This window comes from Onychostruthus taczanowskii, unplaced genomic scaffold (genome assembly GCF_017590055.1).
Source record: "Onychostruthus taczanowskii isolate IOZ18803 unplaced genomic scaffold, ASM1759005v1 scaffold5, whole genome shotgun sequence".
Taxonomy (NCBI): domain Eukaryota; kingdom Metazoa; phylum Chordata; class Aves; order Passeriformes; family Passeridae; genus Onychostruthus; species Onychostruthus taczanowskii.
The window spans coordinates 16,060,464-16,074,917 of record NW_024502568.1 but is presented as its reverse complement, the minus strand read 5'-3'; the positions used below and the strand labels follow the sequence as shown (position 1 = coordinate 16,074,917).

At 48.2% G+C, this 14,454-nt stretch overlaps 1 protein-coding gene across 1 annotated transcript; it reads right to left on the bottom strand.

Annotated features, from left to right (window-relative positions):
- Positions 1 to 7,634: 7,634 nt before the first annotated feature.
- On the bottom strand, positions 7,635 to 10,670 carry LOC121341755 (PHD finger protein 7-like). The gene is made up of 8 exons (XM_041415559.1): positions 10,598 to 10,670; positions 10,061 to 10,152; positions 9,874 to 9,963; positions 9,520 to 9,644; positions 9,024 to 9,290; positions 8,703 to 8,816; positions 8,436 to 8,554; positions 7,635 to 8,269 (listed from the first exon to the last, which is right to left on the bottom strand). The coding sequence occupies exons 1-8, from the start codon at positions 10,668 to 10,670 to the stop codon at positions 7,635 to 7,637; spliced, it is 1,515 nt and encodes a 504-aa protein (XP_041271493.1).
- Positions 10,671 to 14,454: the final 3,784 nt, after the last annotated feature.

The window sequence follows — 14,454 nt, the reverse complement described above, 5'->3', positions numbered from 1 at the left end:
GTCAAAGGGAATGTCAAGCTCCTCTTCTTCTGTGCAAAGTGACAAAATGATAGGCTATCAGAAAGCTTGTCTGCCTTTGGAATGATGTGTCTGTTTTGGGGGCTTGCTGTATCATGGAAAGTGGTTTTTGTGTGTTTTGGCAATCCTAAACTGGGATTTGGCCAGTTGTCAGTGACACCGCCTGAACCTCTCAAACTCAAATTCTGCTGCTTGTATAACTAATGTGCTTGTAAAACCTGCCTGTGCTTTTGTTGTCTGGGATCTTAATTAGCCTTAGAAAATTTCTTCAGGGCTTTTATTCCCAAAAAAATGTAGACAACTAAAGTGCCATTACCCGCTGAGTGCCAGAAATCCAGTGCTCTGGGGTTTGTACTTGTTCCACTGATTGCTCAAGTGGAGGTAGCTCAGCCAAAGGCTGGTGTTGAGCAAATTTTAACTTGAAGGAGGTGAAACTGAAAATCATTTACAAATTAGTGTAATACACATGCTGGAATGTGCAAAAAAAAAAAAAGTATTTTTCATGAAATGAGTTTGGTTTTTGCATCGTAACTGTAGGCGGTGAAAAACTGAGAAGTGCAATCTCAGAGAATTCCTTTTCTGAACCTTCCTAGTATATTTTTTTAAAAGTTTGCATAAGTTAGAGATGCAAGTGTGGAAATGGCATTACCCTTTTTCTGTTGTAATTGGAATTTATTTTTAAAGTGGCACTTGAAGGAGCTCTGTATTGCCTATCCAGAGGGTTTAGTTTTCTTTAGCAAGAGCTGTATAGCAGTAAAACTTTTTAACGGCACAAATATGTATCTGCAAAATGTTGCTATAAGAATTTGGCTGAAAAGGCTTAATGTGTCTCCATCATATCACTTGCACATATTTTTGTGAAGTAGCTTGTGATGTTTCTTTAAATCAGGTATATTAAATGCTTTTCTAAATGAATAGTGACCCTGCCTTCAGTGCTGGGAAAACACACGGAGGTAATCCAAGCACCCCAGAGCCAAACCAGCATTCCTGAGGCACCCAGAGCAGCCCTTGGCTTCACTGGGAGCTTTGTTTGGGGAAATAATGCTCAATTGTGCTGGCACCTGTGCACTTTGGCAAGGGAAAAGCGTGTGGGTTTTGGCATGAAATTGTTAAATATATATACTGGCATAAAAAGAAAAAATTACGCTGTTGGTGGGTAAATGTAAACCAAGATTTAAGGGGACCATGGGAAACACTGAGAGGGAAGAGCCACACAGTGAACAGGGGAGATGGGAAAACATACAATGCAGGGTTTCCTTTTTTGTCCTCCTTCTTGTTGGCAATCATAGGAATCATGCTTATGACATTGTCCTTGGCCTGGGTTCTTTTCAGCTATAAAACCCATGAATTTGTGTCATCAGGCAGTATTTTCTAAAGTTAAGTAATCTATTTTGGTAATTTTTAATAGGACCCAAGTGCCTGGTGGTCATGACCGGGTAAAGAGCTGCACATCTTGAACCTGTTAGAATTTTCCATGATGAAACAATCTCTGTTTTGTCTTCTAACAACAATGTTGGGAGGATGAGCTAAGTAGAAAAGCAGGCCTTACTTATTTCTTTGTTCTTTTTAATTTTTTGTTTTGTTTTGTTTTGTCTGCAGCTACTTCTTCATCTTTTCCACACTTCCAGCAGCAGGTGGAGCCAGAAGCTTGGCTTTAAACTGAGAGTTTACTGCTGGGCGGAGAGTTTTTGGAGTTTGGGAAGTCCTGGGGGTTTGCTTTTGGACTTCACTAACACCAAGGTGTGACAGAAGCTTCAGTCTCGGCTCTGGGGACTGTCTCAGAGCATAACTTGTGCTGTGCAGTCCTGTGGCTGATCTTGAGTGAAAGGGATTGTTAGAAGACTTCCTGTACCTCTAGTGTGGCAAATACCCAGCAATTCTGACTGATAGGGATGTGGGGACAGCTGAGAGGGGAAAAAAAAGAGGCTTTCCTTCTCACATCACTGAAGTAGAGCAAATGACAAGACGGAGATTTGAGACAAAATTTTAAGTAGACCTTTAAACTTGTGAATTGCTTTCCCTAGGCCTCCCCATCGTGTTTCCATCCTGAGTGTGAGGCTTAACTAGTTGGAGTTACTGTATTTGTGCAGTGAAAAGAGGTGCTTTGCTGAACATTCCCTCAGCAGGAAAAGCAGGCAAGGGAAAAAACATTACCAGATTAAAAATAGTACCCCAGTGTACCTCATAGTACCCTGGTGGGAAGCTCATGAAGCTTCTGGGTTGAGCATCACTTGTAAGCGATCTTGAGGGTCACCAAATGCTTGAAAGTGGTAAGATTTCATGGAATCATAAGGGTTGTAAAAGACTTCTAAGATCATGAGGTCCAACCTTTCTGCTTTGCCTGTCAAACACGGGGAGTTATAGCAGTCAGATTGCTCAGGGCTCAAGGAAGAGCAGCTGACTTAGGCCACAGGTTGGAAAGCTCCTTTGTTTTTAGTTTCCAGTTGAAGTTGTTGAGCTTTGGATTTCATCCTTGAGGCAGCCCAGCGTGCTGAATGTACGATGGTGCAGATAAGAGGTGACCATCAGGAATTCTCTTCAGCTGTTGTTTCCCTCAAAGCTTTCTGTCCCTCTGCTTGGCTCGCTTGGAGAAATCTGAGCAGAGATGGTGCTGTCTGGAAAATCCCCAGGCTGTTATCGTCACTAGTCCAAACAAATATGGGTAGAAATCAACTCCTACTCGTTCCTGTGTAAAATTCTAGTAATTTGCTATGATTTAGGCTGCAGAGAAAGCCCCTCAAGAGTATTGACCCTTGGCACAATGCACAAACCAAACAAAGGCCTGGACCTTGGATGAACTCCCAGACCTTCTCCGGGTCTGACACATGGGAGACCTAATCCTCAAACAAATACAGTCATTTGGAGGAGCTGTGAATTGAGAAAGGGGAGTAATTATCCTCTAAACACTCAGTTCCCTGTCTGCCATAGGTATTTCCAGCAGACACTGAGGCTGCCTTGCCTCAGATGAGCTGTGTTAGAGCCTAATTTTGTGTAAGGAATAAAACCATGGCTCAAATTGGCTGTCCTGGGAGTAATGACAGTGGTGTATATTCCATCTGGCTGTTGTCGGTGAGATGGCCAATGCCTGGTCAGTGAAGAATTTGGCAGTTAGGGCTGTGCTGAAGGAGCTGAGGCTCACATGGATGTAGTGGGAGTTTTCAAATGATTTGTCTTCAGAAGTCATCCTAAGACCATTGAGGGAGAAGATGCCCAGGAGTGCTTCCCTGCATGCATCGGTGTTGGGACAAGAGCATCTATTTTCCAGTATTCCATAGTAGTTTTTAATCCTTTATCCTTAACAGTCAGAAATCATTAAATACAAAGTACTTGATTTTTTGAAAGCATTTCTGAATAATGTGTTAGTAGAACAGAAACATTGATTTCTACCCTGATGGAGGCAGGAAGGCTGAGGAAATTACAAAGCTCATGAAAGCCTCAGTGATTATGCTGTGCTCCACACCTTCTGCCACCAGTGTCGTGGCAGCTCCTGCCTTCCCTGAGGATAAACTCCCCTTTTTGAATGATGAGGGAAAGGTGAGTCCCACAGGGACTGGCCAGCTTTGTCACCACAGGTGCCAGCAGCAACAACTGTAGAGACTCATGAAAAAAAATCCACACTGTTACATGTATTTCAGTATATTTAATACATAAACTTTGGTCAGGACTTAGATTTAGCAGAATATTCCTAGTTGTATTGCATTATGGATGTGTAACTGTACATTCCTTTGTGCGTGTGTGGGAAGCCTTGTTGGAGCAGGTGGTTTCAGACATATCCTTTATTTGGGGTTATGTAATTTGCAGAGACAGGAAGCTGTTTGGTTCAAATTTATTTTATTAATTCCTTGTTAAGTTTGTTCTGTTGGATGCCCATATTCTCCTTGAGCTGGTTAACCCCTGGGTTTTACCCTCCCTCAAAGCTGTCCCTCACACCATTCCCCACCCCTTATTCCAGCTCTTTCCCTGCCTGTCAAGGCAGCCCAGCCCCTTTTGTTTCCAAACCTTCCCTGCCACTCTCACCTTGGGCCAATCCCTGTCTGCAACGCCCCTTTGGAATTCCCCTACTCCTCGAAGCCCCATTGGCCCACGTGACCCATCCTCTCCACCCTCCTACCCCAACTGGCCCTAGGCACTTGATGGACTCCCCTCACTCCTCCCCTGAGGATTCCCTATTGGTTCCCTGTTTGTATCCACCCCCTGACTTGTATCTCTATAAAACCGTTACCACAGGAGACTTGCAGCTTCATTTTTGCTGCTTTTGCCCAGTGTAAAGTGTTCTTTATGGAAACTCAAGACGGAGAATCTCATTCTTGCTCCTTTGCATGGTTCCTCTTGTGGCTTGTGTCTGCCACCATAGAGCAGGTGGCTCTAGAGTTTGTGCCTCTGGTAAATTTCCATACCGAGGCACTTCCCCACTCCTGCCACAGCCCCGGAGCTTTAAGAGTTAGCCCAGGCCCCCCGGTGGGTTGTATCAGGCAGCCACTGGAGGAGCACTTGTTCCCACTTGGGTTTCAAATAAAAAAGCTGTAGATACTGAGTTTAGGTTGCTCAGTCTGGCTTAAGGAGTTAACTAGTCCTTGCTCAGTTGCTCTGAGCAGCTTGTCTTTCTTTAGCTGTTCTGGTGAGGGAAGGGAGTGGTGAGCCAGTCCCATGTCACTTCTGGGGAGCTGGTGCTTGAGGAGTTGCAGTGAGATGCAGACAATCACCCAGCTTCATGCAGGACAGATGCCATTGCCCTGCTTCTCAGTCCAGCTCTACTTTCTGCAGAACAAGGATAATCCACTTGCATTCATTCTGTCGGCCAGCACATTTGATGGACATCAATGAGTGTCCCTTTTTGTGGGGGTGCCCTGGCATGATGGGACCGTGATTCCTCCTCTGGTCTCTAAGTAATGCCATTGTGGAGTAGTCCCTGAGTAAGCGATGCCTGATGCACATAAAGGGTTGCAAACTTCTACACAGCAGAATGTTGTAAGGGAAAGGTCAAAGAGAGCAGGGAAAATTAGGGTGTTTGTGTCCCTGCACGAGACTGGCTTTTCCTAGAGGAGGCTGTGTGTGTGCACGGACCAGAGACATGTTATTGGGACGTGTGTGTGTGCACGAACCAGGGACATGTTATTGGGACATGTTGTGTTGTCTGGACTGCGCAGTAAGTGCCAGGCAGTTGCTGCACAAACACAAGGCGTGGCCTTGGTGATACAGTTCTTGATTTTTCTCTGTGATCTACACGAATAGTTTCTTCACATCAAGGCTAAAGCCAATGTGAGAAAGGGACTGGAATTCGCATGCAGTGTAGTCTCAGTTGAAGAGCTTGGGTTTGAGCTCCCAGCTTTGAAGTTAACCTTGGAAAGCACAAAAATGAAAACAAGATTAAAGCCAAGTGGGGTGGGTGTTCCTGTGCAGCCACTGGGTTCAGAGCAGACCATACCTACATCATTACAGACATCAGGTGACAACAGAGTGGTCTCTCCACACACAGCTGCTTCTTGGTAGTGAAGGACCTACTGAAAGAAAATAATTTTGTATGGCCTTGTTCTTTTTGGCCCTCTGGAGATGAACTGGGATTATGTAACAGGGCTGAGGACTGGCACCACTATCTGTGTCCATAGGTGTGAGGTACAGCTTGTCCTGAGGCAACCTGGATGGCCTTCATCCTTGGCAGGGAGGGCCCCTTGTGCTTTCAGGCTCCTTGTGGGGAGTGGGAGGCCAGGGATCACAGGGTGCTCAGATGTGGATGGGGGTGGCTTTTTCTGAGCTGAAAGTAGTCACCACTTTGTAGTTGACACAACATGGATTTGAAAAGGAAAGTTTTAGTTCAACCTAGTTATTGTCTATGTTGTTTTTCAAAGACTGATGGGTGGTCACATGCTAAACCAATAGCAAGAAAATTAAAACAAAAAAAAAACGGCTAACAACCATGGTGGTGTCTGGGTGTCTTCTTACCCGTGTAGCACAGCATTCCTTGTGTCATTTAGTTGGGCCAGCTCAGTACATGCAACCATACCATGCCCTGGTGTGCCTGGAGCAGATGAGCTCTCAAGCCAGAAATGAAGGTAAAATTACTGAACATAAGGAAAACAAGGCCTGGGGTGAAATCCAGTACTGTTACAGAAGTACTGGTGCCTGCCTTGCCTGCTTCCTGAGAGACTCCTGAAGGTCTCCTTTGTTTCAGCAGAACTAAAATTTGGGCCTTTGGAGAATGTGTTATTGCAGTTTCAGAGAAATCTGGGGTGTGATCAATATTTATGTAAACAATGAGTAATGAGAACATGAAAATCTGGAATAGCTCAGTAAAAGGAAGCGCAGCTCACTGAGACTGCACAGTGTGATGGAGGAGCTTCGCAAAAAAGAGAAGGTGCTCGCAGTCGCACCAGGTCACAGAGCTCGTTCTAGCCTCACTTTCAGGTTAGTGCTCCCTCCAAAACTTGGAGAGCATAAAAAAAAAAAGGCACTTCTTTGCCTAAAAATATCTGGGTTATCATGTCCCACTTCATTCTTTCCATGCCTTGTTTCCTTGCTCTAATCGCCCAGGCCTCAGAGTACTCTTCATTCTCTTCTGGAGGTGTAGTACATGCCCCTTCACTCTTTGTTAAGGTTAAACATGCTAGATGTGGAAATGTTTCCACCACCAGTGTTGGGTCTTTGTGGGGATCTTGTTTTCAGGGCTTAGGTCTGAGAGCAGTAGCCAGAGCTTTCCCAGTGTGAGGATGCATGAGTGAACATGTGCCCAGATGGCCGAGAAGGCCGATGTCAGTGACCTGTAGCAGCAGTGCTGTGGGCAGTAGAAGCAGAGCAGTGTCCATCCCTCAATCCTGCGGTGTGGAATGGAGTGCTCTGCGGGAGCTGCTGACTTGCATTGCAGCAAGTTTCCATAAAGGAGCCTGGACATCCTGCAGGCTGCTGTCAAAGTGCCACAGGATCGATGAATTTAAATAAAATGGAATACAACAATGTGTCAGCCGTGAGTGCTGAGGAAAGCAGTTCCATCACCACCAGCCAGGGGCAGTCCCAGTGCATTTTCCAGTCAAGGGCAGCTGCTGCTGGTGCCTTTGATGGATTTTGAAGTGGTGCTACCCCGAGGAAGGGGTACAAGCCTGGCCAAGGCTGGCTGGCAAGGCAGAGGCTGAGGGTGCAGGTGGGCTCAGGGTTGTGAACATGGCTCAGGAGCTGAGCGCAGCCCTGCAGGGCCACTGACAGTGGCTTCTCAGGGCCAGCAAGGCCTGAATGGCACAGCCATGGTGTTGGACAGGTGGGAAGGGCAGCTGCACACCGGAAATGTGCTGCCAAGCACAAGGGACGCGTAGATCTGTGTTCATTACACTAAGAGAAGCTTGGACGAAGTCTGAATAAAATTGCTGGAAAAGACACATGGGTTCTCTTAGTGCAAAAATCTTTATTTCTTGTCCATTTATCTCTATCTATTGTGTAAAAATCTTTATTTCTTGTCCATTTATCTCTATCTATCAGCATAGATCTATATCTATCTATCTGTCCATCTATATGTGTATATATGTATATAATGTCTCTGACTCTCCCTATTTATGTATCTGTTTATCTGCCTTTGGCGAGTCAGAGTGATGGGGGCCATGGGCGGGCTGGCAGTTTGTGCTGCTGTGTGTTCATGGCCGGCTGTAGGGCTTTTTTGCCTGCCGTTGTTGCCGCCTGACGTGTCTCATGCGAATTGGCCCAGGCTGGGAGCGGTTGTCCGTTGTGGATCCATGGAAGATCCATGGAGGCCTGTATGGACGCCGTGGCTGTCCTACTTGAGTGTTGGCAGCCAGAGTGCCTTCAGATGGCGCCGGCACCGCCTGTCTGGAAGTGCTAGGGCTGCTTTCATTGGCACTCTGGGCCGGCCTGGTGTCAATCCTGCGGCGTTTGGCGGGTGGGCTGTACGATGTCGCCGAGTCATTGTCTTCCTCTGGGTAGGCCCGTTTGAAGGCCTGGCGAGGGCAAGAGGAAGAGGTGCCGGTCTTGGCAGGACTCTTTACCCGGGACAGCTGTGATGCTGCCTGGCTGGAAGTGCTGGGTTGGCAGGTGTCAGCACTGTGGGCTGGCCCATCCTGGATCCTGGAGCGCTTTGCAGGAGGGCTGTACGCTGTCTGTGACTGTATTTCCTCCTCAGTGTAGCGCTGCTTTAAGGCCTGCCGAGGGGTGATGGAGCAGCTGCTCTTGAGGAGCATTGTGTCCTGGGACAGTGTCAACAGTTCCTGTCTGGAAGTTTCGGGGCCCACAGGCTCTGATTTGGCAGTGGAAGCTGTAAAGAGGGGCAGCAGGAAGGTCGTCAGGACAGGCTGCAGGCAGGAGCAGCCACTGTGGTATCCGGCGTTCTCCTGGAGCCGGGCGGTGTGCCAAAGGCCCTGCTGCCAGGCCCGTCCTGGTCCCTGTCTGCATTGCGTGGTGCTGAATGCTTTGGTGCCTACCAGTGCCCGCGGCAGCACAGGTGCTGCACTCCCAGGAGCAGGTGGTGTTCCCCAAAGAGGAGCAGAGTCGGTGGGTGCCCTCGGCAGCGCAGGAGCTGCACAGCTGCAGTTGCCAAGGTCTGGAGGAACGAGGAGGTTGTGAGGACAGTGTCAGAGCAGGGGGACGGTCATGCCCATGGCAGAGCCCTTGTTATTAGTTCTGCATCCCTGAGCCTTCAGGGAGACAGATCCCCTTCAGGTCTCTACATTGCGGCTTCGGCAGCTTACCCGTCTGCCTCCGCGTGCTCCCTGCCTCCTGGACAAAGGCACGTTGCGGCATTGCAGCGGCTGTGCCTCTGATCTGAGGGTCCGACCTCTTGGTCATCCTGCCATGATGGGGGTCTGCCAGAGAAGGGAGGGAAAGAGTTGAGCCCACATCAGGCAGATCCTGGCAGTCGCTGCTCCTCTTTTTGTCCCATTTCCAGGTCCTCAATGGAGCTGAAGACAAGAGGCATGGGCCAGAAGGCGGCCAGGCCTGCCGGGGTATTCCCTAGGCTGGCACTGTGCTTGTGCCTGCCGCCTTGTGAGCTGGGAGGAGAAAAGCACAACCTCTTAGAGAGTCGGATCCCCATGATGAGCATTTCCGTCATGAACGGCTCTTGTTTCAGGCAACGCGGGCATCGGAAGCCAGTGCCAGCATGCAGAGCCAGTCTCTGGATGCAGTGCCGGTGGAAGCGGGCGTCTTGGCAGGCGGGGCACCCCATGGTTTTGTAGGAGATGTTGTCTTCCACAGGGTCCAGGCAGATACTGCAGGTGTTGTCCTGGCTTGGACGTGGCCGCAGTGCCTGCTGTGGGCGGTGCTCCCAGCAGAAGGACCTGTAAGGAAGATGGAGGAGATGGGCGAGGGAAGGGGAAGTGCAGAGTCCTTTGGCTGTGCTGGCGATGTGCGTGCAGGAGCTTTGAGGGAACCCCAGCCGCTGTGTGGGGTCTGCCCGTGTGTGGCAGGTTTCTGGCAACCGTGGGCTGCTCCCTTGAATGCCCTGTGGGGTGGAAAGGGCTTGGAGAGGAAGGCGGGGGCTCTGAGGTGAGGGTGGGCAGCCCTTACTTGTAGGTCCCGAAGTAGTGGCTGACACATTGGCCATCAGGGGCACAGGGCAGGTGGAAGGTGCGGTCACAGCCCGTCTCACAGCAGGTGATGGCAGCCCCCATCTTGCAGCAGATGAAGCAGCTCTGGAAAGAGCACAGCAGCCCCATGAGTGTCAGGTCTGGAGATTTGTGGCCGGTGTGCGTCTCCAGACAGGGAGTAGAATGTGGGCAGAGCCAGCTCAGAGCCCCCAGAGCCGTTTGCTCCCAAGGCTCCTGCATGCTCCAGGCCTGGGGCTTCTTTGCTGGGGAGCAGGAGGAGCTGGCCAAGCCTCTCCTGGTGCAAAGCTGCCTGCTCCTGCCAGGTTGTCCCTACCTTCTTGGCTGCTTCTCTGATGATACGCCTGGTGTCCTCCACGAGAAAGCGTCCGGTGTCGTCTTGTGGGTAAAGCCCAGTGGCGAGGACCTGCAAGGCAAGGAAGGCCGGGAGGTTGTCAGGTCAGGAAGGCAGGGCCCAGGGCCGTTGTGGGCAGAAAGCTGGAGGGAGCCGTGAGAGAATTCACCTGGCAGTAGGTGTGGACACAGAGCTTGTACTTCAGTCTCTTGTCCCCGCAGATGTCGGTGTCTGCCTGGGTCTGGTGGCACAGCATGCATGCTGGAGAGACAGAGCACGTCAGTGGGGCTGGGCAAGTGTCCGTCCAGGATCAGCCTTTGGGCCCTGCTGGCTCTGTGCCGTGCTGGCTGAAGGGCTGAGCAGGTCAGGCATGGATGCCCCAGCAGCCCCTGCAAGTGCCCAGAGCCCAGCCCAGATGGGGAGCTGCTGCCTTGGCCTGGCATGGCTCTTGGCTCCTCACTGGCTACCCTGGAGCCCCTTGTGCCAGTGGCGGGTAGCTGTGGGGAGGGAGGCTTCTGGTGTCACCTTTATCGATGGGGACAGTTTGTGGCTGTGCCCTGTTGGATCCAGAACGGGTTGATGGGGAGTGGCCGTGGCGTCTTGTTCTCCATGCTGCTGGCATTTCTCCTGCCATTTGTGCAGCAAGCCTGAGTGAAGAGAGAGATGTGTGTGAGCTGTGTCAGAGGTAGCAGAATCTCTGAGTTACCCTGGTGCCTGATCAGCCTCGGGGTGGCTCCTTTCCACAATCCTCTCGTCAACTCTGAGGGTGGTGGTGACATGCAGCCGCATTTGATGGCTTAGGCCGGGTGGTGATGTCACTGGGCCCATTGTGACATGGCCAGCACTGATGTGTGGTGATGGCTGATGGTGATGCCACACCCATCCCGTGTGGTGATGTTGCAGTAGTGGCTTCTTTGGAGGGGATGGGATTAACTTTCGCAAGGATTATTTATTTCTACTGCTTGTAAACCATTTTGCCTTCATTCACATCTTCCCTCAAAATGATCTTTTTTCTTTATATACAGATTACTCAGTCCAGCATCTGCTCAGGCCTAGGATGCATTGTGACTGCACCCTCTGTTACCATTTCCCAGATTTCATGTGTCTTGGTTTCCTTTCCTGGAGGGAGCCTTAGATAAAAACACATCATCTAGAGTAGGGACGTTGTAAATGTGTTTTAAGAAATGACCAGATGAACAGTGAAACTCGGTGCTACCTAGTTCTAAACACTGGTCTACTTGGATCTCACAGACTCGTTGAGAGGTTTCTGTGCTGCAGCTGCCTTGGCCAAATTCTCTCTGCATCCTGCTTCCCAAAGAGCCAGTCTGGGCTATCCCAACAGCCCCAGTCCCAGGAAACCAGCTGGATTCCACCCTATCCTCAGTAATGTCACACATTTGTAACATTCCAGCTGAATGTCTGGGCTTGCAGGTTCTGACTCAACACAGCTACTCCTTTCTCACCAGCTGCCTGGGAGTAGTTGGTATTTACAGAGCTACAGGGCAAAAAAAGAGATTAATGTGCTCTTGTCAGCTTTGCCCTCACTGAAGATGGGCTGCGAATGCTACTGAGGCACTGGTGAAGCAATCTGAAGATAGTATGTCTAGTGATAAATTAATTGCAATTTAAAGATTGTTGGTTTTCCTTTATGAATCCCTTTGCAGAAAGCAAGAGGCACTGTATATAACACAGGTGGTGTATTGCCAGGCAAGGAAACAGAGTTAACAAAGCTTGGAAGGACTCAAATCTGTAAGGAAAGCCTCTGTCATGGAGCAGAAGTGAGGGATATTGAGAGAATAACTAAAAAGTGATAATTTTTTTCATTGCCTGTATTGTTGTCTCTGGGGACACAAGCTTTTCCCCAGGGATTTTCTGCTGAGTTTTGTTTCTTCGGGAAGGAGTTTTCAGATAATTTTGAGAATTTTTGGTTAATGTGCTAATAAGTGTGGTGGGTTTAGTGTTGGTTAATTAGTAGTGTATTTACTTGTGAGGTAAGATTAGGAGAAAGGTAAAGTAGATTTAAAACTTTAAAACACATAAAGAAAATTTTAATTACAGTAACTAAGAGCAATAAAAATTATAACAAAACTTATAGAACACTTTTCTTGATAACTTTCTTTTCTTACTGATAATGTAAAGAAATAAAACTTAAAATTTTAGTTAGTTTACTGCTTTCAGAATATTTTTTTTAGTTTACTTAGGGAGAGAAGTTCTTTTTGTTAATGTTATGGAAACTTCTCTATAAGAAAAAAACCCAGTTCTTTTCTTTTTTCAATTAATAATAAATGCACTTTTACCCTCACCCCCAGTTTATCACCCATTCCTGTGCATTATCTGAGTGCTCTGGTGCTGTAGTGTCTTGGAGTCCAGTCTGTTTGGCTTCTTCTAAAACCTGCCCAAAGCACCCAGGCAGCACCCCCACGTGTCAGTGCCTGTGTGTGGGCAGAGCTGGGTGATGTCTCCCTGTGATCATCTCCTGGCTGAGGAAGAGGAGAGGCTTGTCACAGCAGGCTCCTGGTGTGCCCCGCACATGGCCCCGTGAGGAGTCAGCCTTCCCTCAGAACTCAGAGCCCCAGTTCCTGCTGAGCCTGGGAGCCAGCAGAAGCTCAGATACACGTGATTAAGGCACTCTTAATTTGGGGGGCAATTCCCTCCCTATAACTTGCAGCAGAGGTGACTCTTGCAGTGATGCTGCACATCCCATGGCTTCTCTCCTCCTTAAAACACCTAACGGGTGGGGCACCTCACAAAGAGTAACCTTTCCTTTTCCAGTAGGTATTTTCAACCAGACTAGAAATTCAATTTATTACATTCACGAGCTGTTGAATAGGATTATTGAATAGGACTCTTGAATCCCACCCTGTGCCTGAGAGCAGTGTCCAAACCCTCCTGGAGCTGTGGCAGCTTTGGGGCCATGACCATTCCATGGGGAGCCTGTTCTGAAATACAGAACACGTTTTACAATGCTGGAGGTGTGTTTAGAACCGGGATATGAAATTGGTATCCCCAAATAAGAAGCAGAAAATGCTTGGCCACATAAGGGGTGAAAATGCTCCTGCAGTGAGGCTTTGCCCTCTGTAAGTGAAGAGGACGAATCCGTGCCAGAGGTGAAAATGCTCCTGCAGTGAGGCTTTGCCCTCTGTAAGTGAAGAGGATGAATCCATGCCAGAGAACTGGTGATGCATTTGATAAAAATCCTCATTGGCTCATTTTTCATTCCTGACCTCAACAAGCTGTTGGAACATGGAATGCTGCAGCCCCCCAGAAGCTGGAACTCCACAAGTTTTAAAGGTGATCTTTTCCTCTTGATTGTTCAGCTTATGATGTCAAGTTGTATTTGAGCAGCAGCCCAGGTTTTATGAGGTTAAAGGCAATGGAGTTGCACTGTGCACCTGATGGCGAGGCAGGAGCAGGCATTTATAAACAAGGACATCATCAGGGACAGCAAAGTTGGCTGGAAAAACACATCCAAGCTTGCAAGTACTGAGTTTTAGTATTGGAAACCATAAATTTTACTGCTAAATTTTAGATTTTGTTTCCATGAGGAAAGAAAACTGCACCCAATGACCAGCCCATCTAGTCCCAGGGTGACAAAAGATTAGTCTCTTAAGTTTTTCAGAGAATTCCTCTGCAAATCTTCATGCCTTCCCTCTCAGCCTGCCCTAAGAAGGTGGAGAGTCCTGCTGCCCTTTTACAGATAAGTTGTTGGAGGCACAGAGGAGCTGAACTGCTTCTTGTCACACATAAAGTCTGCTCCAGAGCATGGAGACTTGGCTTTGATTTGCAAACCCCAGCCCTCAGCACTAACCAGGGCACAGTATTTCCTTGTTCTTCTGCCTTCTGAAAGGGCCACTGAGGGTTTGGCTAAGAGCCCTTTTTAATAAATGGGGGCAAAAAGAGAAAAGAGAATGAACACTTTGGCTTATCAAGTGTTGTTTGCTGAAACTGAGCACTGGATTGTGGCTCCCAGATCAGAGGTTGGCTCTGTTGTGTGTTTGTGTGTTGTCTAACACAGTGGATAATTAGTCCCAGTTGCGATACTTTGGATGTACAAATTATGCAAATACATTTACTACAAGTAATAAAAAGAGTTTAAAAAAATGGGCAAACTCTCTCCTGCTGTCTAAAACGGTTTTTCATTTGAGCCTCAGCATTTTCAGTTAAAATTCAAATCATTCATTCCATAGAGCAGCCTTTGCCTTCAGGTTCCCTAATCGTCTCCTCTGGGAAAGCAATAAAATGCATTTTCCCAATTATTTCCATTACAGTTTTTCTAGATAAAAGAGGGCTTATTCCCAGTCTTGATCTATCAATTGTTGCTTGATCTCTTCAAAACCCACTCTCATTCTGCTCAGGGCTGGCGTGTAATCAGCTGTGAACAGAATTGTTGCTCATGGGTGATGAGGCCGGTTAAAAATGAGCAGTCAGGAAGAGACTTAGATGTTAAAAAATGCTTGGTTTGATCTTTGCTGCCAGCGACCTGATGTTGGGATCAGGGTTAGGCCAGTGACTTCAGTTTTGAAAGCCCTTGTCCAGAGCTGTTGTCTAAAGCCCCTTTTGAGC